We start from the raw sequence: 23,605 nt of genomic DNA, 5'->3' as shown, positions 1-23,605 counted from the left end.
ATTGGTGAGTGATGAATTGATGTTTTTGTTGAGGTAACGGATGCGTGGTGATTTTGTTAATATATCTACAGATGCATATATGCATCAATTTAATAAAAATATACCTGTATATTTTTTATAAATGTATATGTAGCATTCCATGCATCCGTTACCTTAAAGTGGATAAGTTAGAACAGATTAGGATAAATTTAATCCTGGATGCTTCTTCTTATTTTATTGTACATGCACTGTAAAATTTATAATATCATATTACACTCAGTTTAAATTATTTTTAATAATCTTTCGTAAAAGTCGCGATTGTTCTTATTCAATCTCTCATTAATTTAACTAAAACAATAAAGTAGAACTTATTATTTCATTCAAGAAAATTACAATGTTAAAGGCTCAAATTTTGTTTCTAAATTCATATGTTAACACAAATATATTTTATATATGTGTATATATATATATATATGTATATATATATATATATAATAATAAGTAATTTAATCTCAGTTGTATGTAATTCAATTCAATTGATACAAAATAATTCAATCTTAAATATTTCAATTATCTTAAATAATTCAATCTACATATCATAAAAGTTGATTCTATGTAATCGGTTTTTTAAATATGTTTTATATTAAAATATATACAGGACATGTTTGATAATTGTACTGATAATGTTCGTGAGCAGGTAGAGTGGACTAAAATGAGCCGAAAAGTCCTCTACCATTTTGCAATTTTCGCAATAGTAACAAGATATTAATTATTAAATAGTGGCGAATATTGATCTTCAATTTTGATAAAAATTGTTAATTTTCTACTTATAAAGTTCTAAAATTTTTTTTCAGAATTTTTTAATATCGTATTTCCTTAAATGTTGGTAAAAATACTTGCCAATGAAAAAATGTAATACTAAAAAGTTGATAAAAATTTTGAAAAAAATCTTAGAGCTCTATGAGAAGAAAACAAACAATTTTTGCTGTTTTTCTGTAAAATTGATAGTGTGATCAATAGATCATCGCAATAGTAACAAGATTTTAATATTTAATAGTGGCGAATATAGATCTTCAATTTCGGCACTATTTAATAATTAATATCTTTTATTACTATTGCGATGATCTATTGATCGTACTATCAATTTTACAGAAAAACAGCAAAAATTGTTTGTTTTCTTTTCATAGAGCTCTAAGATTTTTTTCAGAATTTTTATCAACTTTTTAGTATTGCATTTTTTCATTGTCAAGTATTTTTATCAACCATGTGATGAAATATGATATTAAAAAATTCTGAAAAAAATGTTAGAACTTTATAAGTAGAAAATTAACAATTTTTGCCGAAATTGAAGATCAATATTCGCCACTATTTAATAATTAATATCTTGTGAGTAAAAATTGTTGAGTAAAAATTTATTGAAAACCAATATTGAGCGATTATTAATATTTTGTTAATTATTGTAAAAATTGCAAAATGATACAAGACTTTTCGACTCAGTTTAGTTTGCTGTACCTACGAACGTTGTTAACAGAATTATCAAACACTTTGTATATTACGTCTTAACGCACTAGAAAGTAAAAACAAAAATTAATAAAGTATTCGTATTTTTTAAATAAATACAGTAAATTAAAAAATATAAAGAATATATGTATATAAAAAGTAATTAGAGTAAATGAAATTGTTTTTTTTTTCTATAGATATTATAATATAGAACAGTATTTGTTACAGTATAATAAGTATAGCTTTATTATTCTTTCTATCTATCTTATTTTCTAATATTCATTCAGGATTAAATTTTATTTAAGTTGGTGCAGAGAAAAGCAATACACGTACACATATATGTATATTATACATACTGTTTTCAAAGATATTCTTTGTATTGCTTCACAATTATTATTTGTATACTTGTTGCTAATAAAATAACAGATATTTTAATGTAGCGCATTTGTCGTATAATTTATTAATCTCGTTTTTTTTATAAAAAATATTTGATGATTGAAAATTGTTACTATAATTTACCTAAAAAGTACTAAATGCACCTACTTTAGCCTAAACTGTTATAATGTATCCATATGTACTAACTGGATTTTATACCAGTCAAATTAATAACATGATGTAAGATCCAATATATATTTTGTCAAGAAATAGAAGAATATTGTTTCGTAATTTCTTTAAAATCGTGTTCAGAGTTTTGCGTCACTTAAAATACTTTATTTCGAAATAATAAATTGTACAAAATATTATTGTAATAATTTCAAAATATAAAAGACACATTTATTGATGCGAGGAAAAATTATCTTTTTTGGATCTCACGTCATTTGTCTGAATTTCTCATCTCCCCATGCTTTGAGATGAGATTCAGCAACGAATCGTTCGAATCGTTAAGAAATTACGTATGGGCCTTATATTTTGTCGGATAATAATCGATGTAGTAATTTTCGGTTTATTTTTAAATTAAAGTTTTGTTGTTTACATTGTAAGATGTATATTAAGGAATTTAGTCTAATTTCATAATATTCAAGATTGATAAAATCATAACTTTGAAAATATCTCACATAGAAAGATTTTTTAAATTTAGATTTATTTTTTACTCAAATACTTACAATTGTTGAATTTCGAATAGATGCGAATAGAGAATAAATGCGAAATTTATTCATATATTAATGAAATTATTATTGATAATTAATATTAATTTAATCACACGCACAATTTTATTAATATGATGGCCCCTTCGCGACGCGTTCGTGTTTCGCGCATCATACAAAAGCGTAAAATCTTACGCTTATTGCCGACGATATTAGTCAGCAGCAAAAAGGAATATTCCTTCTTGTCAATTTCTGGCATATTAAGCAAGAATGTTGACCAAAAGAAAGATGAGAATCTGAACAAAGTAGGTTGTGTAACATCAATCTAAGTTTATGTAAGATACATAAAGATAAACTCTGAATATTCGGGAGGGTAACTCGCTCGCAAATTGCGATTTCTTATATTGTTTATTTAAAATACAAAATTATCCAACAAATAACAGGGCTAGTGAAAGCCAGTACTGATAATCAAGTGCAAGTTTTGTAGATTTTTTTTAATTTACAAAATTTGCGCGTGATTATCCGCGCTGACTCTTATTAGCCCTGTTATTTATTAATTTTTTTGTATTTTAAAGATAGAAAGTCTGTTTTAATTATTATGATTTATTGCTCATTTATTTAATATTATCGCGATTAGATTATTCCGGTCAATTTATCAGTACGCGATAGGACATGATTAGGCATTAGCTGCCCTGTTCAACAAAGAAAGCGCAGCTTTACAACTATTGTAAAATTCTTCAAAATGATTGATTTATTTAAGTCCATAAGAAACCTGAAGCAAGAACCACTCGTATTGGAGAATTTTACATCATTTGCAAAGCTGCTTTTTCTGCTGGACGCAGCTATTAACGTATTCACAGTGTTAATATTCATTTATAAAGTAATGTAGGTAGCAATACGGGAGATAAGTATACGCGAATAAGCATGAATAAATTAAAATACAGGTAGGCAGGATGATAAGTGTGGGTCCCTAAGATAGGGACAATAAGTATGGATAGGTAGGAATAAATAGGGATTTTAAATTAAAAAATTAAATTGTTACAAATTAAAAACGCTTAAATACATTTCACGATCGGTTAATTAAATTTTATTTTACAATAAAAAAAAATATATATATATATATATATATATATATAATTAAATTAATAAATATCATAACATTAAATCGAACCATTAAACTATACAATATGTTGGTAGGAATACATAGGCATCATATGTACATACTTGATAATTGGAAAGGAGGATTAAAAATTGAATAAAATTATAAATTAATTTTAAATCTTATTTAATTATCAGTATCCTGTTCCGTTTATCAAATATAAAAATAAACCAGATTAATTTCAAATTTCATTGAATTTTCAATTCCCCTGAAATTTTACTTTTTAAAATTCTATACATGTTATGTAATGCGTTTTGATATTGTGTAGTTAAGTTTTAGATATTGTACATAAATGTATGTATTATATAATGATATTAGATGTGTAATATAAAATTTATCTCAACTATGTCCAGATAAATGCTATCATATTTATATATATTTTATAATTTGCTCAATAATTACTAATAAATTATATATTTTTGCCTTTTAGTTGACAAGTGGCGTAAATTCAAAATTAGGAAGAATGCTATAAAAATAGAAAGTATTAAGAATGTTTGTTTTATTTATCAATTTAATTTACTTTTATTTTGTTTTTATATTCATAAAAAATAAAAATTAATTTTACATCATAACTAAAGTGACCGTAAAAGAAGTTAGACTTAAATCATTATTTTAGTTTTTTTTACGGTCACTTTATTTATGATGTAAAATTGATTTTTTTATGAAAAACAAAAAAAAAGTAAATTAAATTGATAGATAAAAGAAATATTCTTTTTACTTTTATAATAAATGAATTTTTCCTAATTTTGAACTTATGCCACTTGCCCAAGGAGTTCATTCATTGGAATGTATATATATTTAATATCTATTCAATACAGACAGCATTTATCTTGTCGTAGTAAATCTTTTTTGCTTCATTTTTTATGTAAATTATAATATGGAATCGGCAAAACATATGATAATAAAAATTGTGTATTGATTCAACAAATTTGATAAATATTTAATTATGAAATTTTTTTTTAGTTTGGATTTTATTTTAAATATCAAAAAGTCATTAATAATATTAAGTAAATAATATTTATAATTAAAAATTTGATATGTGACAGAATAATGTGTTGTCGATTTTTCTTTGTATTTAGTGTACAAATTTATTAAATAAAGATTGAAGCTTTGACTGAAGCATTGGTTAAACATTAACTTCTTGTTCGCGAAATTTTTGATGTTACATTTTTAACATTATAAAGAACTAATCACTTTAATGATTAGTTCTTTATATGCAAGGGTCATCTCATCGCTGTCAGATAGATGCCAAGGAATGCTTGATTTGTACCGCAATAAGAAGTCGAAACTATTTTCATTATAGAGAGTTTTTCTTCGTCGCTTTTCATAAAGTCCTTTTGCAAAGTCTAAGTGCCCCGTTGGAAATTCTTATTACAGAATCAAAATTAGTCCAGGATTTTCTGAGCAGTTTTAATAGAAAGTAATAATTTTTGCAATGAGTTAATGACAATTATTATATATTTTAAAATCACGTTGTAACATTAATTCAATTGTATATTTTGAGATATAATTTTCACTGCTTTCTTAGTTTTAATAAATGTTCTCCCATTAGTAATAATGCTAGTAACAGTCTTAACTTGTCCTAACTTGTCTTAATGGCAATAAGACTTTAATTTATATGATATTTATATGGATTTGTTTGAATCCATATTATTAAATAAATGAATTCAAGTTTTGTATAAATAATTGGCTTGTTTTTTAATGAATATTTTAACAAAAATATAGTTACGAATATATATATTTAATTCTCTGATTGTTTTAAAAATTTTTTTTAGGTATTGGACATCCCGCCATTCTAGGATATTATTAATTATTTTAGTAATAGCAATTTATATGTATACGTATATATAAATATTTATATATATGTATACACTTTTCTAAAATAAAATACATGCGTGCGCGTAAATTATGAGATTATTATATTCAACAAATTTTGATATTTGTCATTTTAGATAATTTTACCATGTGCAAAATGCTTTATATTCTTTTGATAATATTATCATAAATACATGAATTAAAAATGTTTGGATACAAAAAATAAATTCGAGATGAGTCGACTGAGTACCCTCATATTAGCGGGATATTAACAATTAAAATTTGTGAAAAATAGAAAAAAATATAGGAAATTATTAGAGTTATGTAATAGATTTTTTAGTATAAAATAGTTCTTAAAGTCCCACTATTATCGGGTTCGGCTCGTCTCAGTTGGTACCCGAGAAACTTTTGTATCCATACATAAAAAAATTACAATAACGCTTGTGTTTTATTATTATTAAATATATTTATTCGTAATCACTATTCCATAAGAAAATCATTTTATTCATTCTTTTTTAATAAAAGATGATTTTTAGTAATAACACTTTTATGAATTTTAATGAAATTTAGAACATATTTTCTCACGGTATGTGACTTTTAATATTAAATATTCTTTTTATATTATATTAAAGGTGCGATAAAAATGGTAATTGTAATTGATATTCTGTCAAAATTATTACTATCGTAAGCGATCTGGAAAAATCGAGATTCACATCTTTCTGTAATAAGAGCATTGATTTGACGGATCATTTAATAAACTTTTCTTTGCTGGATTTTATGAACTTGACGTAGAATCAAAATATGTTAAGTTCGCTCTCTACTATGAAGAGTTCTTTATAGCGGATAATAATCGTAAACCATTAGGCGGAGGGATCTTGATGTGGTCAAATTGTTTGGTCAGTTGAACGATTAATGTTTGTTTTCAATGTAGATTAACTTTAATCTCGGTCTTCAATTTACTCTTTGTCTTTTTCTTTAGAATTAGAAAAAGACGAAGAGTAAATTGAATTATGTTGAGATTAAAGTTAACCTACGTTGGAAATGTGCATAAGAGATAAATATATTATTGACTTTTTTATTCGCCTTATTGCTCGTGTTAGATAAAATTTAATAAATCTTATAATTGCGAGTTATTAATTAAAGTTATATGTGATCTAATTTAGCGGTGTTATCATACATTTATAAAATAATGTTGGTAGGAATGTATTTAAAAACAAACTGTCGACAAAAGTGAGACTGGCAAATGTAGGCAATCGATTTGTAGGCAAAAGGAGGCATCTCCATCAGGAGCACTGCAAAAAAATGGATATTTGTTATGTAGTTGACATTTACTTCTTGAGACAATATTAGTATCTAATTTAGATAAAAAGAGAGTTACTTAAAATTTAGATAAAATAATTACATATATTCTCTAAAGATTTTAGCAAAAATAAATTTGTATAAAATTTTAAAGTAATTTTTAAGTAACTCTCTTTTTATTTAAATTAGATAATACAATAAAGAATAATATTTAAAAAGTTATGCAATTTTATTAGCGAAATACATTAAAATAATTAGACATAAAAATAAATTAAAGATAAATTAAAGGTACACTTACTTGCAAAAACGAACTACTAAATTATTAGAAATTCGTTTGTTTTATGAGTGAGTATACTTACAAAGATAAGAGGACCGTCGATAAAATTAGTGGGGTTGATGGAGGGCCTCTATAGCTCGTTTTTGCTAAATTATACCTTAAATGTACAATATATATATTTAGAAGAGATTGAATTTATTAAAAGTCTCTATAATTGTTAGTAACACATACTAGTAATTATAGTCGGCATGCTTCTGTCCTGAGGATTTAAAAATGATTATTTACAGTACAGAGACGAACCACATTTATTTTTTACGATACGATTTTATCGATAGTGTCAGAAAATGTATATAGTCACGTAGTTCCCAAAATGAAAATAGATGTACGGGCGATTTCGATTGTAACAGGAAAAAGACCGGCATTGTCTCTCTCAGGTTTCTCTCTGATACACACAATGCAATAAGATAAAGTGAAACAGATGTATATGTATATTATTACACTGGTTCAGAGTGCAGCAATAAAAAACAGACCTGTTAACAATGACTACAATGAGACTCCGGACTCCGAGTATAAGAATAAAAATGTGCTTTCTACACATATTCCGTAAGCAGTTACTGAATTAAATAAAATAGCAATCGCTTCAGATTCATGCAGTGTATTTTTATTAACATAAGAAATGTACCAACAAAATTGTAATTATCTAATGTAAAATATTTTCTGCAAAAATATTTTCTTGTAATATGGGAAAGCACATTCTCTACATTCTTTGGAGTGGAGTTCTCACTTTAAATAGTGAGAATTGAGCCAGTCTTATAAAAGAATAGCTCATTTTTCAATATTTAAAAATAGGATTTCATTTTTTTTTCGGAGATTTATTTTAAAAGTTTTAGACTTTTTATTTATAAAGAATATATCACTGTTGGACTTTTATTTTATAATTTTATTGAGTAAATATACAGTATAACGTATCCATCTCCGATTTTTCTATAATTTTGTATAAATTTGTGTATTTCCACGCGTAGCTGAATATATTCTGAGAAAGAAAATTATCACATATAGTTCCGTTTTTTTTTAAATTAAATTTCGAAGCTTTTTGATGTAATTAGGAAATTAGATAATTAGAAAAATGATAATTATAAATGATATTTATTTATAATTTTAAAGAAATGTTAGATTTAAATTTCAATCCACGTAAAAAGAGTTAAAAAGGTACATTTTTAATCATAAGCTATACTTTTATACAGAAAAGCTAATTTTTATTTTTAATTAATTAAAGCAGAGAATGTTTGTTTTATTTAAAAAAAAAATGAAGGTATAAATTTTAAATCACAATTATTCTCTGCTATAATTTAAATTATATAAAAGATTAATTTTTAATTACATTTTTAATTAATTAAACCAGATAATCTTTTAATCTATTTTCCTGCATTAGAACTCTCTTTCTCACTTTCGATAAATATAAAACATCTCATTTAAACATTCTCACTATTTATTAACTTATTTAGTGCCAATGAATGTTAAATAAATTATTTCTTTGAATCATAAAGTACAGTTTATGCAATTTATAGTCAGGAAACAAATTTATTACAAAATTAGTTTTGGATTAAAGTATCATCGATCATATTAATAAGAAATATCATTAGATTATAATTTTAATTTCTGAGATATTTTGATCGAAAGTTGACGAAGAATTTCAAATAAGTTATTTAATTTGATCATTAGTGTTCGCAACGATCTCTAAAAAGCTCTGAAAAAGTGCTTATGTACACTTAGCGCTTTTTAACGCTTTTTAGGCACACGCTATGTGTTATTTGAGTTCGTGCATATCATTTTATTCTTGTTCAATATTTAATAAGTAAGGATAAAAAATGATGCTTATGAGTATTGTAAACGCCAAGTAGAATAAATTCCTTTGCGCGCGCTGTAACGTTCATAAAATAATAATCATACATCACTCTTTTAGATTAAAATTTTATCTATCTTTTGAAGAGAGATGTTGGAGTGACGGCCGAATGGCCGTGATCGATGTTCATAGTACAGATTTTTTAAATTCCAAATTTTTTTAAAATTAGGAACACTAATAAAATGACGAAAATGACTAACTTACCAGTGGTTTTCAACTAAATCTATAAGGAGCTCTAGGAATCATAAAATCTTTACTTCTTCTATCGTCTCTGTTATATTAATTTTATTTTGAGCAATCATATTATCTATTATTCCACCAATTAAATTATAATGCATTCTAAAAAGATTTTATCTATCAAGTTAATATTTGATGAACAACAAAAATGAAATAATTTTAGGCATTTGATTAATTAATCAAAGCTTGATTGGTTTATTAGCAGAGAAAAATCTGACAATTTGATACCACACAAGAATATTAATTTTTAATTATAGTAAACAGTTAACTATCGATTTTTAATAAATTTATTTTTATTTAATTAAAAAATATAGATATTTATTACTATATATAATATATCTAATAGATATATGAAGAAAATCTGCACTGTATATGTGTGCGTGTGCGCGCGCGTGTGTGTATGCAAAGTTCTTTGTATCATCTAAATCTACAAGTTAAAAATGTAAAAAAGCCCGTCAGAGCCTACATCAGTTGTTCAGATGCATAGAAAATTCTTTATTTTCATGTGAATGTAACAGAACGAATAAAATGTATGTTTCAATCTTTCAATTCGGGATTTTATCAGTATAAAAAATTCAGACAAATGATTTTAATAATTCTCTAATTTTTCGTTTTCGTGTTTCTTTTGAATGACTATACAGCAAATCTGACAATCTGATGAGCGATGTGTTTCTATCAAGTGACGCAATATATATGACTTCGGTTTTACTTTATATAAATTTTTATATTATTATTGTATAAGTTAATAATTTTGAGATTCATAACTAATTTGGCAGTTGGATAAAGAACGAACTAAATTGTCGGAAATCATCAATTTGGAATTTGCGTTATTTAACTTCGATTTATATATTATATAAATGTTAATAAGGACCTGAATTGAAGGATTGAAATATTTTCGTTGTGTTATATTCACATAAAATAAACAATTTTCTGTGCATCTGAACAGTTAATGTAGGCTCTGATGGGTTTTTTTACATTTTTAACTGATACATTCTTTCGAGCCTCATTTTATATATGTGTAAATCTACAAATTCATGATTGCTCTTTTTATAGCCTTCTCCTTATTTCTTCTGATTTTCTTCTTATGTTCAATATTCTTAGTGGCGTCTCTGAAGAATTTTATTCCTTCTTGTTCCTCAAAAATGCGTTGCAAATACATCATACCATGCAAATTAAGGCCAATAGTATCCTGAAAACCAGTGTTCATTAATTCGTCAGATAAAGAATAGTCTTATAAATAATATATGCAGTCAATAAATAAACTTTCATTACTCTTAAAACAGAAATTTTTTCTACAGCGAGTTTCTTCACAATTTCCAACGTAGGCAAAAGATTTTGATTGGCCACTATAGGACCATGATGTGCTTGTATTAAGCAAAGAGCTAATCTGGCTAATAACTCGGTATGATAATTATTTTTTAACAAATTAGGAAGTCTCTGAAGAATATCACAGGCAGCAGAAAATGGTAATAATAATAATGTCTCCTCCAATTCACTAAAACATAAGATCTCTGTTATATTTTCCACTTTTACGTGAAGTTTTGTTGTTTTGATGCTTATTATTATTCCATTGCATTATTTTACCTTGCCCTAACTCGTTTAAAAATTTCCAATAAGAAGTCTTCCGTGTTCGTACAATTGTAAGCCTGCATCAGCAGGGGAAGAGGTGGTGCTTTGTCAGTAGGAATAGTTTTACTCAATTCTGTCTCATATTGATTGGATATTTCCAAGCATTCCAATATCAATTCAGCCTGATGAAAAAAACATATCGTACAGAAATATTTTAATACTTTCTATGTTGTAAATTATATATTTTTTAATAATTCAACTTACGGCCTTCTCACTGCTAACAGTCTTTTTAGAAGGTAATGCTTGTTGCTTCTGTCCTAATACTGCAGTACTTTCCCCAGTAATTAATTCATTTTCTTGTTGTTCTCTTTCTTCTTCTGCTACGTCTTGTAATACTAAGGGTTCGCGAGTCTTCTCATACAATCTAACTACTCCATCGGAACCACATGATGCAACGTAAGCCCCGTTTGGTGAAACGCAACAATTCCAACTTTCTCCAAAATGACTCTATAAAGATCATGGAAAATACTGTAATTAAACTACCGATACGCCAATTTTTTATTTAATAAAACACGCTACTTGTAATGTGATGATTTTTTTATATATGTCGGCGTCCCATTGTTTAATTTTGCCGTCTTTACCAGAAGTAAAGAAATAATGAGTTCCAGGCACGAATGAAAGACCTGTAACAGAATCATCATGCGCAAATATGGACCTGCGACAATCGCCGTAATCCAAACCCCAGATCTTGATATTACGATCTTGAGAACCGGTTGCTATGAGTGTGGAGTCGCTAGATATATCCATGCATAGTACTGGTAGCTCGTGTCCATAAAGCGACAGAAAGAACTATAATAAAAATATAAAACAATAAAAGATAATATTTAAGATATAAATGATGTATTCCAAAACAGTTATGATACCTTAAATGTATCCAAGAAGAAGATTTTAATGGTAGAGTTCAATAGAGAAACAGCTAAAAATCTATTATTCGGACTTATTCTTACACACAGTACACTTTCTTCGAGCTTAAGCGTTCTTACGTGCAAGACAGAAAGAACTTTAGCTTTTATCTGATTGTCAGAATCTTGAATAAGTTCAAAATTCCAAAATTTCACCGTTTGATCACCACCACCGCTGGCAACTCCTTTCTATTTGTATAAACATATTAATGAGCTTTAGATTTTAATAACGATTGTTAGGATATTTTTCTTAAAAGTTATTACCAAGTCGGGAAATAATGTTATGCTCGAAAGCTCTTTGGAATGTGCCGATATTTCTTCCAAGATATCACCAGATGAAATGTCAATAATAAGCATTTTTCCATCCTTTAAACCAACAATTAAATGCCTGTCACCTGGCACGAATGTTATCGTCAGTGCATAACCACACTGCACTGTGCGTAAAGATGATAATGTTGGTCTAAAAATTATATTTGTTAAAAAAAATCTCTAAGATATATTTATTTATTAAAATGTATATTTCATAAGATACCTTACCTATTCCATAATTTGACAGAATCTCCGCTAGCGGTAGCAAATGCCAAATTATCGGAACTAAAACAGATAGCTCGAACATCTGTACGATGTCCATGTGCCGTTATTGAACGCAAATGCTTTACTTCCTGATTTTTTTCATCCATAAACAAAGAATGTAATTCAATCGAATTGTTATTGATTCCAACACACACCTACACAGAATAGGCAAAATAAAATATAACACAAATTTTCAGTGATTTAATACAAATTTGTCTTATGCTGTTACTAACTCTCAGTTCATTTCCTCTGCCTATTACTAAATCAAGTCCTTTTGTTTTGCCAGATACTCGAATAACAGGCAATCGTTGTATCTCATCCTTTAGAGATGGTGTAGTAGGTAGCTCTTTCTCTGCGGCGTTTTCTTCTCTAGTATAACACAAGATACATATATTTCAAACATATATTTAAATTTTTTAAAGAATAAATAAAAAATTTTTTTTCTGCTGAAACTCACTTCTGAGCCTTTCGTCTTTCTTTCTTCAATCTTTTTGTAAATCTATTTTTTATTATATCTTCAGACAGTAGATAAAATAATTCTATGGAATTTCCCACTCCATGGCATCCAAGAACTTTGCATGTGGAATCAACTTCTAACGAAACAACTCGACCTCTCGTGGTTCTTAATATGCTTCCAGCTTTTTCACATTTTATAGGATATTTCTATAAAAATACAATGGATATATAATTATATGTACTATTTAAAAAATTATTACATAAAGAGGACAAATGGCATCATGAATCGAATATAATATAAATTGCATACCATATCTGTATCCACACTTTCCTCATTTTCTTCGTTGGTATCTATTGTACCAACAGCATTATCCAATTCAATATTCCTGTCATTAAGAAATGTTATTTTCCAAACACGTAGTTCCATATCATTACATCCTGTTATTAAATAATGATCGTCATTCATTAAGACGAAACTCCACACCTGTATCAACATTGAATCAATACTACAATCATCTGAAATGTAAATAACAAATAAGAACATAATTAAGCTTACTTCTGATTTATGTCCAACAAGGGTTTTAAAATTATGTTCCGTGTCTAGATCCCAAAACTTCACAAATGTATCTTTGCTTGCACTAATAATAATGTTATGCTCCTTCATGAATATCAACTTGGTTATAACACCTTTATGTCCATTTAATCGACATATTCCAGTTTCTGCCACAACGTCCCAAACAATAATATCTGTATCCTGTTGCATAAAGAAAAAATATAAACACTTATAATTTTAAGATAGGAAACAAGATCGTTTATATTAAATAACATTACAATCCGAAGCGCCACTACGGTCTAAGTATTAAGATGTTGAACTAATATATATATTATTCAAACGAATGAATTAATTTCAGAAATAATAATTACGTGTCGATATGGTAATTTGGGGAATTTTGGGGGGATTATTACATTTCAGATTAATTGCGTTAATGTCGACAACCATATCGACACGTAATTATTATTTCTGAAATTAATTCATTCGTTTGAATAATATATATATTAGTTCAACATCTTAATACTTAGACCGTAGTGGCGCTTCGGATTGTAATGTTACTTATAATTTTGCTCTGTCTGTAAAAGATTCTAACCTTCGAACCAGTGGCTAATCTATGTCCTAATACATCATATGCCAAGGTTGTTATTTCAGATTTATGTCCCACAAATATGCTAATATTTTCACCAGTACTTAAATCAAAGGTTTTTACTGTGCCATCTGCGTAACCAACTGCGATATGTTTTTTATCAGGTGATGCAGCCAGACATGTTACACATACCTTTTCTCCAGATAATACTTGTGCCTAAAATTAATATTACAATCACAGAATATAAAAATATCAAACATAAAATATAAAAATATCAATCATAAAATATAAAAATATCAAACCTATTAAGTTCCTTCATCCTTCAATTTACCTTTTCTCCAAGTCGCAGATCCCAAATGTATACATGTTCACATGCAGCAGCAGCTACAAATCTACCTTCTTGACCATCCAACTTTACAAAGACAATATTACATCGAGGACTCGCAATTATATTTGCATTACCTGCTGGTACATATTTTAAATACTGCTTGGTCAGGCCCATCTTACAGTTTGTCTATAGTCTGAAGAAAATAATCAAGTAGAATATATAATAAGAATATATATATACTTCACACATAATAAGAATTTGTGAAAGTAAACTTATTAGTAAAGGGTTAGAAAGCAGCAATATTCAAACTCATTAAGAAAGGTCAGGGATAAAATCAGTTACTTAAAATTTAATTTAGTTATTTTAATTTAAATAATTTCGTATGATATTAAAAAGTTAGGAAAAATAATCTGAAAATAACATAGAATTTGAATATCACATATATCACATAATATAAATATCATAAAAAATCATTACATATATGGGCCACTGATAATTGTTTAGAACATATAGGTTACAATCGTGGTTTACTTAGAATTCAAACGCACGTGTACTCTTAGCCATGGATCATAGAATTTCAAGACGGCAAAGCAGTTAGACATGCTTGTCGAGCAAATGAGCATAATAATTGGTTCTTATCTATGAATCTAACCAATCATGTTTAATTGATTAGTGAACAGGGAGTCAATTATTATACAATATTTTCAAACAAGGTGAAAATTACAAAAGCGAACAAATTTACTAGATGTTGCTCAATGAAATTATCAGTATTCTAATAAATTCGCTCACTTTTATAATTTTCATCTTATTTCGAGATACAGAATCGATCCTCAGATCTAGCCGCTTTATCGACTTAAACACATTCATTCTTATTCTCTTCCCTTAAGCCGATCTGAATTGCTTTAGGTCTACGTAATTTAACAGAAATGAAAATAATAGTAAACTTATCCATAACCTCGCAATAAAGTGAATTTCAATCGATTAAAATTCGCCTTAAGCCGATTTTACATTGGCTGCATTCAGCAGAACAGTTTTGCAACCGTTTTATGCTCTGCTGAGATTGGACCATGATCTAAAAGCATAACCCAATTAACGCGAAGAAAACTTCCAACAATTGCAAAATAAACGTTCTGCTGAACGCAACCATTAGTTGCAAGCCGATCGCAAGTTTATTGCCAATATGAAGTGTTGATTCCAAGATGCAAGCTTCGGAGATTTGGCTGTCGCAACTTGCGATCGGCTTGCAATTAATGTAAAACCGGCTTTAGGATGAAATCATATAGATGCGGAATAGAAAATGCGTCATTGGAACAACCACTCGGCGCTATTCTACATTTGATGTTGCGAAATAGCGAGTGCATCAGTGTTCTTGTAATAAACCGTCGTATTTTGAGGAGTTAAAATAATTTGATGCTGATTGGATGATGGAATTGCGTAATGAGACGAATAAAGCAAAATGACAAAATTTGAGTGCATAAATATGGAAATCAAAAAAACAATGATGCATTATGCGATTTCAGTGTGCCCTTTTCCGCACTTTTCCACGCCAGTTTTGTGTGCTACGTTCACACGATGTGGAAAAATGATAGTAAATGCGTTAAAGCAGTTCAAAAAATTGTTATGAGATTGTAAATACTAATTGTAAAAATTAAATACTACAACAGTGATAATTGTTTTTACAATTTGAAAAATTATATACCATTTTAATAAGCAAATTATTAACATGAAGTTAGTAGGTTTTAAATTATATTCATGCTGGGTACATCTTTGACGCAGAGGAACATAGCACACAAAACTTGCGTGATGGAAAGTGCGGAATAATACTGATCGATTGCTTCAATGATGCATTCTGTATTCCGCAATCTTATTCCGAATCGTGTGATTTCACTCTTAGAGATTACATAGATCTGAAGTGATATCCTGATTGGCTTAAGTTCACATCTTAAAGTTACTGTTACAGTAACTACGAAATTTTTCTGCAGCAGCCTTTATCTTCTCCACGAAAAATGTTTCTATTGAGCAAATAATCGATTCTTAAATCATCGATCGATAATTTCCTATTTTTAATGACAATGCATAAGTACTACCATAAATCTATAAATACTTTCAAATTCTTATCATTCATCAGTTTAAAGTAGGACAGTGTATAAATAGGTACAAAATATTATATATAGATTACTACAAAAAAGTTCATAGAACTTTGATATTTATAATTGTGTTTTTTATACACACACATATATATATATATATATATATATATATATATATATATTTTAATATGTTTAAACAATTTGCAATTCGTGGTTTGAGAACAAGCTCTTATATAAAGCTAGTGAAACCATACAGTAAATCTACACAGCATGAAGTTAAAGAAATAGAAATTCCAGTACCTTGGGGCAAAGTGGCTGGTATATACAATTTTTTTCCTGCAAGTATGATTCATATTATAAACAAAAATTTTATTTTAGGTAAATTATGGGGATCGCAAAATAAACAACCTATTCTGGCTTTGCATGGTTGGCAAGATAATGCTGCATCATTTGATAACATAGCACCACTTATCATGAAAAATACACCTGTTCTGGCAATCGATTTACCTGGACATGGTCTATCTTCATGGCTACCACCAGGATTTATGTATAATGAATTGATATACTTTTTGTTAGTTAAAAGAATTAAAAGATATTTTGGATGGGAAAAAATAAAAGTAATGGCGCATTCCTTAAATGCAATGACAATATATTGGTATGCTGCGACTTTTCCAACAGAGCTACAATATGTTATAGCTTTGGATTTTTTCAAATTTATTTCTATTAGTACAGACACGCATACTTCTATGTTTAGAAATGCAGTTGATACATTTTTTAAACTCGAGGAAAGTTATGTTCAATTAAGTTACACGCAAAGTGAGATTATGAAAAAGATATCTACAGGAATATATATAAATTTGGATGAATCATCAATTAAAATACTTATGACTAGAGGTATCACGCAAAAAGAGGATGGAATGTATATTATAAACAGAGATCCTAGAATGCGAGTTATACCCATCCATAGTATGTTTTCGTCAGAGCAAGTAGAAGAGTACGCAAAGTTTATAACATGCCCATATTTAATAATCAAAGGAGACATTAATTTTTATGGTGAGGATCAAGAACTCTTTTATAAGACGCTGGAAATAATGAGAGCAACTAATGACACAGTACAATATGAGATTCTGTCAGCAACACATCATCTTCATCTCACACATCCAAAAGATACAGCAGCAATTATTAATCCCTTTTTAGAAAAGTATGATTAACTATCCATACGCTCTCAAAACACAAGTATAATTTTATCGCGTTAATTATAATGGATATAATATTAATTTGTATTTCTACACGGACTTCAATTTTTGTTACTTGTTTATCGACAGTGATCTAGTCTTATTGAAACATCTGTAATTGATGTTGGCAATTGATATACGGAGTGGGGGTAAAAAGTTGGTTCAATGCTTTGATTCACTGCATATATATATATATATATATATATATATATATATATATGTATATATGTAATATTTAAATTACATTCAACTATGTCGGCTCTCATTGGTATTATTTTTACCTTTAATTTTAAGGAAAAACTATGTTATTCTGTGAACATCAATATCATATTATATTGTGCATACAGAGGACTCTAAATTCATATATTTCTATCTATATTGAATATAAATATGAATTATTTTATAAGAAATATATAGGTTATTATAATAAATTCTATTTTGCATTTTTGTAAGCTTTGCATTGTTCAATAATCAAACCATATAGGAGGCATGTATTTAAATACTTTTATTTAAAATACAGTTTTTTCAATACAAGCGTATTTTATATTTTGTATTTAAAATTGAAAGATTTAGTTTTATGTATTTTACAAAATTAAGAAAATATATATTACGGCTCAATATTTTTTAACAGCCCTCTTCAATGAATATTATAAAATTTACATATTATTATCGTGTATAAATTATTACATGTTCCATAAGCCTTTAGTAAGTTTAATTATTTAATGGTCCCGATGTTGAACTCAACATAAATTGTCCTAGTACGATCCTTGTTTGACAAAATTTACAATTTTTTCGAAAGCGACATTCCAGAATTATCAGTTGGATGATCATATAATGATTATCATTGTGATAACGATTTATCGATTCTTCTATGAAAATTGTCTGACATTTCGTAAACAACTATTTTACATCGATAGAATTATTAATTATTAATTATTAATATTGCACCTGTTTGGTCTATATTTTTGGATCTATTGGAATATGCCAATTAGATGCAAGAGCTTACGGAACGCTCAATGAGCTCTCACATCTTTGGTCTATATTTTTAGATCTAACGGAATATGTCAATTAGGGGTTTGTTCGCGTAGCATGCTCTAACTCCTACTTCCTCCAACCGTAGCTCTTACTCACTCAAACGCGCTCGTTAAATTAGGAGCACAGACTTATGCATAATGTATAGTGTATAAAGGAATCATCCAATCAAAATTTTCCTTTTTCATGAAGTAGGAAGATTTTGATTGATTGACTTGTTTATGCAATATGTATTATATATTATGCGTTATGCAAAAGCTGTGTCGCGGTCCTTATGGTATATCCACTTATACATAAAGAAAATTAGTCAATCACATTTCACGTGCGCCTTCATAGGAGAAATGCGATTGGATAATTTTTTTATGCGTACGTTTAGGCGACTATGCAAGTTTGTGTAGATATACTCTTAGAGTCAGCAGGAGCTATAATATTGGGTCATCTAAAAAGTATCCGCGGTATTTTGTCACTAGATATACGACCATCAACATACATCTAGTGACAAAAAACCGCGGATACTTTTTAGATGACCCAATATTAATAGATGCGTTCAAGTCGACAAAGCGACTAGATCCTGCTCATCAAGCAACTAAACATGATTGGCAGCGTTCAACAGAGAAAACAGTTTTGCAACTGTGTGAAATTCTTCAATATAATTGGTTTATTTAGATCTATAAAGAATCAAAAGCAACCAATCGTATTGAACAATTTTTCACATTTGCAAAGCATTGTTTTTCTGCTGAACGCAATCATTGATTGGATCCACAAATAAGAACAAATCATACTCATTCGCTTAACAAGCATGCTTAGCTGCTTTGCCGACTTGAACTTGCTCATTGTTTTATTAAAATTATTTATTTAAAACATTTGTGTTGATTTTATTTCATGTTGTTACATATTTATGAACATTGAATTAAATAAAATTTATATTATATACATATTTTTGTGTATATTGATTGTAAATTAATAATAATTTAATTTAATTTGTAATAATTTGTATTAATGGTATTTTTTATTGCAAATAAAAATAGTAGACAAATCATTAAACAATACTGTTATATTATATTAAATTTAGTATTTATAAATGTTTATAAAATAATCATCAAACAATTCCATAGATATATAATAGAATTATAAGCTTTTAAAAATTAAATATTTACAGAAGAAGTGGAATGACGCATTACATAACACAATTTATTATTTTATTTATTACAAAGGAACTGTAGAAAGGAGTTACATAGTAATTATATGTACAAATAGCACAAGAGACAGTCAAACTTTCACCAGAATCATTCACTCATGTTCAAATGCCATGTGTATTAATGAAGTCTGAATGTTTATTTTGTTGAACAATGAATAAAAGGCACTGGCAAGAATTGCTTCTCTTGTTTTTTTCCAATGTACAACTCTCATTCTTTCATGCATCAACATGTCAGCAAAATTTATTTACACACTTAAATCTAATATCAAAGAGTAACCACTGTGTTACTTTAAGATGTATTTCATATCTTTTACAAGCAGAAAATCTTTTAAGTGGTTAAATAATCGTCGAACGTCAAATATTACGCAAACACTGGAAAATGCTCAATTTTTTTCTGAATTGATCTATCGTCAACATTTTGATAAAATGCGAACAAGTATACGATTTCCTTTTATATTGACAAGATAGCATAATTATGTTTGCTCTTTCGCGTTTATAAATATTATAAAATAGTGTTTCTAACACGAATTTATAACTCTCTTAGCTATTGCTATTGTAAATCTCGTAATGTTATTAATAGTAATTGGCGTAATGGTAATTGTGTCGTTACGATTTTTTGTGTCGCTCCACGTCCAAAAATTGTATGGGAAGCATATATAAAGCATATCCAGATTGGTCTCTATTATCAGTACCGTTCACATATAAAAGTCTTCAAAGTATTCTCATGACGGAAAACACAAGTTATCTATTATGCTGCGGTTGCGGCTCTGCGACCTGCTCTCTATTGTGAACCGGTTGTGTCAATGTATTTTGAAACCACATCATCCAGTTGCTCAGATAATGGCCGTCCAATTGATTTTCAGGATTGTCCCTTATCTGCACATCGTTCAATTCTTGAAAATTGCGAACGGTTTGGAGTTCCGTAAAATTATTGTTCACCGAATGGCCCCCATGCATCCTTACCTCCCTCTTTCTAAGGGCATCCTTTACTAACCTTTGCCTACGCTCCTCTTCCGTTTCGATGGCGGATCTCGTGAATCTCATTTCCCTGGCTCTCAGTGCGTCCCTTCGTAATCTTTCCTTCCTTTCCTCCTCTGTTTCTTTAGCATATTGATTCAATCGGGCCTCTCGTCTCTTTGCTGACTCTTTATTCAATCTTTCCCTTCTCTGTTCTGGTGTTTCGTTTGCGTACAATGACAATCTCTTAATTCTCCTTCTCTCGGCCTCGCGATCCAGTCGCTTTCTCCTATCTTCCGGTGTCTCATTGTACATTCTGTATTCTCTTTTTCTTGCTGCTTCAGCGTCGAGTCGTTTTCTCCGTTGCTCCGGCGTCTCGTAATACATTCTCATCTCGCGTCTCTTCGCCGCTTCCTTTGCCAATCTCTGCAAACGTTGCTCCTCGCTCTCTTGCTCGTATAACTTTTTCCGTTTCTCTCTCATACACTCAGCCTTTTTTCTCAATCTTTCCCTGTAGTCTTGATGATGCGCGGCGGACTTTAGCCTGACGTGTTTCTTTGATCTTCTGGATACTTTAATCTTTTCCTGTTCAAGACTATCTTTATCATCTGTTAATTGGCTCTTACGTTTTGCTAGCGCGATCACATCGCTGGTGTCGACATCAACGGGAATTTGTATGTTCTGTTTAGCATCCTTTAAGATCCTCAGTCGTATATTGGCGTCGTTATTGCCATCGCATAACCATTCTGCAGTGTACAATGTACCGTGATCCTCATCATCTTCTTTTTTTATATTGATGTTGAGCCCGTCTAAGAGTTCATTCGGTATCGTTACTGTAGATATATTGTAATTGGTCGTTTGTATGTGCTCATCGTTTCGAATAAACACTTCTGTTGTGTTTGGCTGTTTCTGAAACTCGATATTTATGGAATCGGAGTCTAAGGTGTCTAAATAAATTGGATCGGTTAATACATTAGTAATAGCACCGTTCTCAGTATGCTGTATATTTTCTAAAGTGGATTCTGAAGCGTTTGATTCATTTGCCTCACTCTGGTCCTTGTCGATTGATTTCTCATTGTAGTTCTTGGACTCTCTGATCTCGATAGCACAAAAATGTCCCGCCGACGTAATTATCTCGACTTCATTAAGATCGGCTTCGGGTTCATCATTCTTCTGCTTATTGTACACTGAGAGCAAGTCTGCCGGCTGATTTCTTATTTGTACACCGTCTTCAGATATTTCCATGTCCCACCAGAGTTCAAATAATGCGTTAAACGCTGAAATCATACGATAAAATATTGTAAATAGTTTGTTTGTAAATTATATGTGCAAAACATTAAATCTGATAAAAATTGTGTTGCAAAATTAATAATGCGTTTCACTCTCTTCGCGAATATTTTTTTCGTAACATATACACTTTAAATTATAAATTCATGTTATAAAAACATATACGCTTTAGATTATAAATTCATTGCCAATTATTTCTCTACAAAAATATATAATAACATAACTAGTACATCAGAGTGTTCCTTACAATCGATTATCTTTCTAACAAATTCTTCTGTCATTTGGCGACTTATTTGCCTTTTTTGTGTAATTATTCTCAAAATTGTCATATTGTAATATTATTTATATGCACGCATTCTTCAGAACTGAAAATAGGATATCAAATAGTAGCAAAAGTATTTCTGATAAAAAAAATTGAACGAGGTTTTAGCAATGTCGATTTCTTGCACGAATCGCCAACACAATTATGATAATTAGATGTTAGAACTTTTCGGAAGTGTGCCCATACCTGCGTATCGTCTGCTTGACAGCTGATTCAAGATGGCAGCGTGGATGGCATTTCGGAGTCGTGCATTTCCGCAGTATCCGTCAGCAGTAATTGCAACGCGATCATCATTCTTGCTCTCGCGTTACATGCTAGACACCGCAAATCGCACGTAAACTCGGCATATTGTCAAACTGACCACGCGTCTTTATCCGAAATTCATCCGAACGTCGAGCGCCGCTCGTCCATCCACGTCTCTCGTCATTGCTAATGGCAACAAGACTCGAGAGCGGACTTTAGAACAGAATTCAAGCCGCACGTTAAAATCGAAGGTGGCGCCAAGAGGCGGCGGTGTAGAGTTTGTTTCTAGTAAAGGCTTAAACATAACAGCACAGGCAACAGGGAATAACAAGCCAATCAGATTCTGGTGTGTAAGTTCGATGTTATATCCTAGAGTTCTGATTGAATGGCTCGTTATTCCCTGTTGTCTATGCCTATTGCCTGTGCCTATAGTGTTTAAGCCTTAAAAGTTAAGTCATTGAGTAATGATTTTTTATTGGTTCCGTCATATTTAGGAAAGGTTAATCTACATTAGTGGAAACGGGCATAAATCATGTGTTTTAGGCAGCTAATCAGATCTATCGCTTTAATAGTCTAGTTTCCATCGAGGGTTTAATCCGGATCAGAATGTAAGAACTAACCAACTACAGACGAGTATTCCCCTGTTACAGTCGAACGAGTGTGAGGTGTGAGGTTCTCTGATTGGTTCGTGAAAGGCGACGGTCTCAAGGCAGACGGTCTTGAATATAAGAACTGATTATACAATAATTGTATTTAGAAAGCTTTGCAATTGTTATAAAATTCTTTAATATGATTAATTTTATCCTTAGTTCCTCTCTGGATTCAAATGTACATACAACTGCAAAGCTGTTGTTTATGCTAAATGCATGTTAGCAAAAGTATAACAATATATATATATAATATATATTTGAAATGATAATAAGCGATCAGAAACAATAAGTAGAATTTGTCATTTCGTAA

At 29.3% G+C, this 23,605-nt stretch overlaps 3 protein-coding genes across 7 annotated transcripts; 1 reads left to right on the top strand and 2 right to left on the bottom strand.

The window, feature by feature from the left end:
* Positions 1-9,287: 9,287 nt before the first annotated feature.
* On the bottom strand, positions 9,288-15,231 carry LOC105151934 (WD repeat-containing protein 3). 3 transcript variants are annotated; one of them, XM_087413112.1, is made up of 15 exons: positions 15,071-15,231; positions 14,285-14,474; positions 13,960-14,169; positions 13,371-13,568; positions 13,125-13,298; positions 12,816-13,021; positions 12,592-12,727; positions 12,323-12,513; positions 12,050-12,245; positions 11,747-11,974; positions 11,403-11,672; positions 11,088-11,330; positions 10,839-11,005; positions 10,527-10,749; positions 9,288-10,443 (listed from the first exon to the last, which is right to left on the bottom strand). In XM_087413112.1, the coding sequence occupies exons 2-15, from the start codon at positions 14,453-14,455 to the stop codon at positions 10,279-10,281; spliced, it is 2,778 nt and encodes a 925-aa protein (XP_087269238.1). In that variant the 5' UTR covers positions 14,456-14,474; positions 15,071-15,231; the 3' UTR covers positions 9,288-10,278. The 3 variants fall into 3 exon arrangements, with proteins under 3 accessions (XP_087269238.1, XP_087269237.1, XP_011064222.1); XM_087413111.1 differs by lacking the exon at positions 15,071-15,231 and adding an exon at positions 14,830-14,928; XM_011065920.2 differs by lacking the exon at positions 15,071-15,231 and adding an exon at positions 14,759-14,879.
* A 1,225-nt stretch (positions 15,232-16,456) lies between these two features.
* Positions 16,457-18,140, top strand: LOC105151941 (putative serine hydrolase). Its single transcript, XM_011065930.2, has 2 exons — positions 16,457-16,689; positions 16,750-18,140. Exons 1-2 carry the CDS (start codon positions 16,560-16,562, stop codon positions 17,580-17,582), a joined length of 963 nt encoding a protein of 320 aa, XP_011064232.1. The 5' UTR covers positions 16,457-16,559; the 3' UTR covers positions 17,583-18,140.
* Positions 18,141-19,815: 1,675 nt separating this feature from the next.
* Positions 19,816-22,874, bottom strand: LOC105151935 (uncharacterized). 3 transcript variants are annotated; one of them, XM_011065922.2, is made up of 3 exons: positions 22,589-22,873; positions 20,831-22,070; positions 19,816-20,729 (listed from the first exon to the last, which is right to left on the bottom strand). In XM_011065922.2, exons 2-3 carry the CDS (start codon positions 22,036-22,038, stop codon positions 20,696-20,698), a joined length of 1,242 nt encoding a protein of 413 aa, XP_011064224.1. In that variant the 5' UTR covers positions 22,039-22,070; positions 22,589-22,873; the 3' UTR covers positions 19,816-20,695. The 3 variants fall into 3 exon arrangements, with proteins under 3 accessions (XP_011064224.1, XP_011064223.1, XP_011064225.1); XM_011065923.2 differs by having other exon boundaries at positions 20,573-20,712; XM_011065921.2 differs by having other exon boundaries at positions 19,816-22,070; positions 22,589-22,874.
* Between the last annotated feature and the right edge of the window lie 731 nt (positions 22,875-23,605).

This window comes from Acromyrmex echinatior, chromosome 14 (assembly GCF_024713525.1).
Source record: "Acromyrmex echinatior isolate Ae372 chromosome 14, ASM2471352v2, whole genome shotgun sequence".
NCBI lineage: Eukaryota > Metazoa > Arthropoda > Insecta > Hymenoptera > Formicidae > Acromyrmex > Acromyrmex echinatior.
This window is presented reverse-complemented; position numbering and strand designations above follow the sequence as displayed.

Coding starts and splice junctions, on each gene's coding strand:
- LOC105151934 (XM_087413112.1), bottom strand. CDS start 14,455: ATGGGCCTGACCAAGCAGTATTTAAAATATGTACCAGCAGGTAATGCA. Junction 11,673..11,746: donor TCTTCTTGGATACATTTAAG/GTATCATAACTG, acceptor TTTTTATTATAG/TTCTTTCTGTCGCTTTATGG. Junction 10,750..10,838: donor TTTAAACGAGTTAGGGCAAG/GTAAAATAATGC, acceptor CTTATGTTTTAG/TGAATTGGAGGAGACATTAT.
- LOC105151935 (XM_011065921.2), bottom strand. CDS start 22,038: ATGGAAATATCTGAAGACGGTGTACAAATAAGAAATCAGCCGGCAGAC.
- LOC105151941 (XM_011065930.2), top strand. CDS start 16,560: ATGTTTAAACAATTTGCAATTCGTGGTTTGAGAACAAGCTCTTATATA. Junction 16,690..16,749: donor ACCTTGGGGCAAAGTGGCTG/GTATATACAATT, acceptor ATTTTATTTTAG/GTAAATTATGGGGATCGCAA.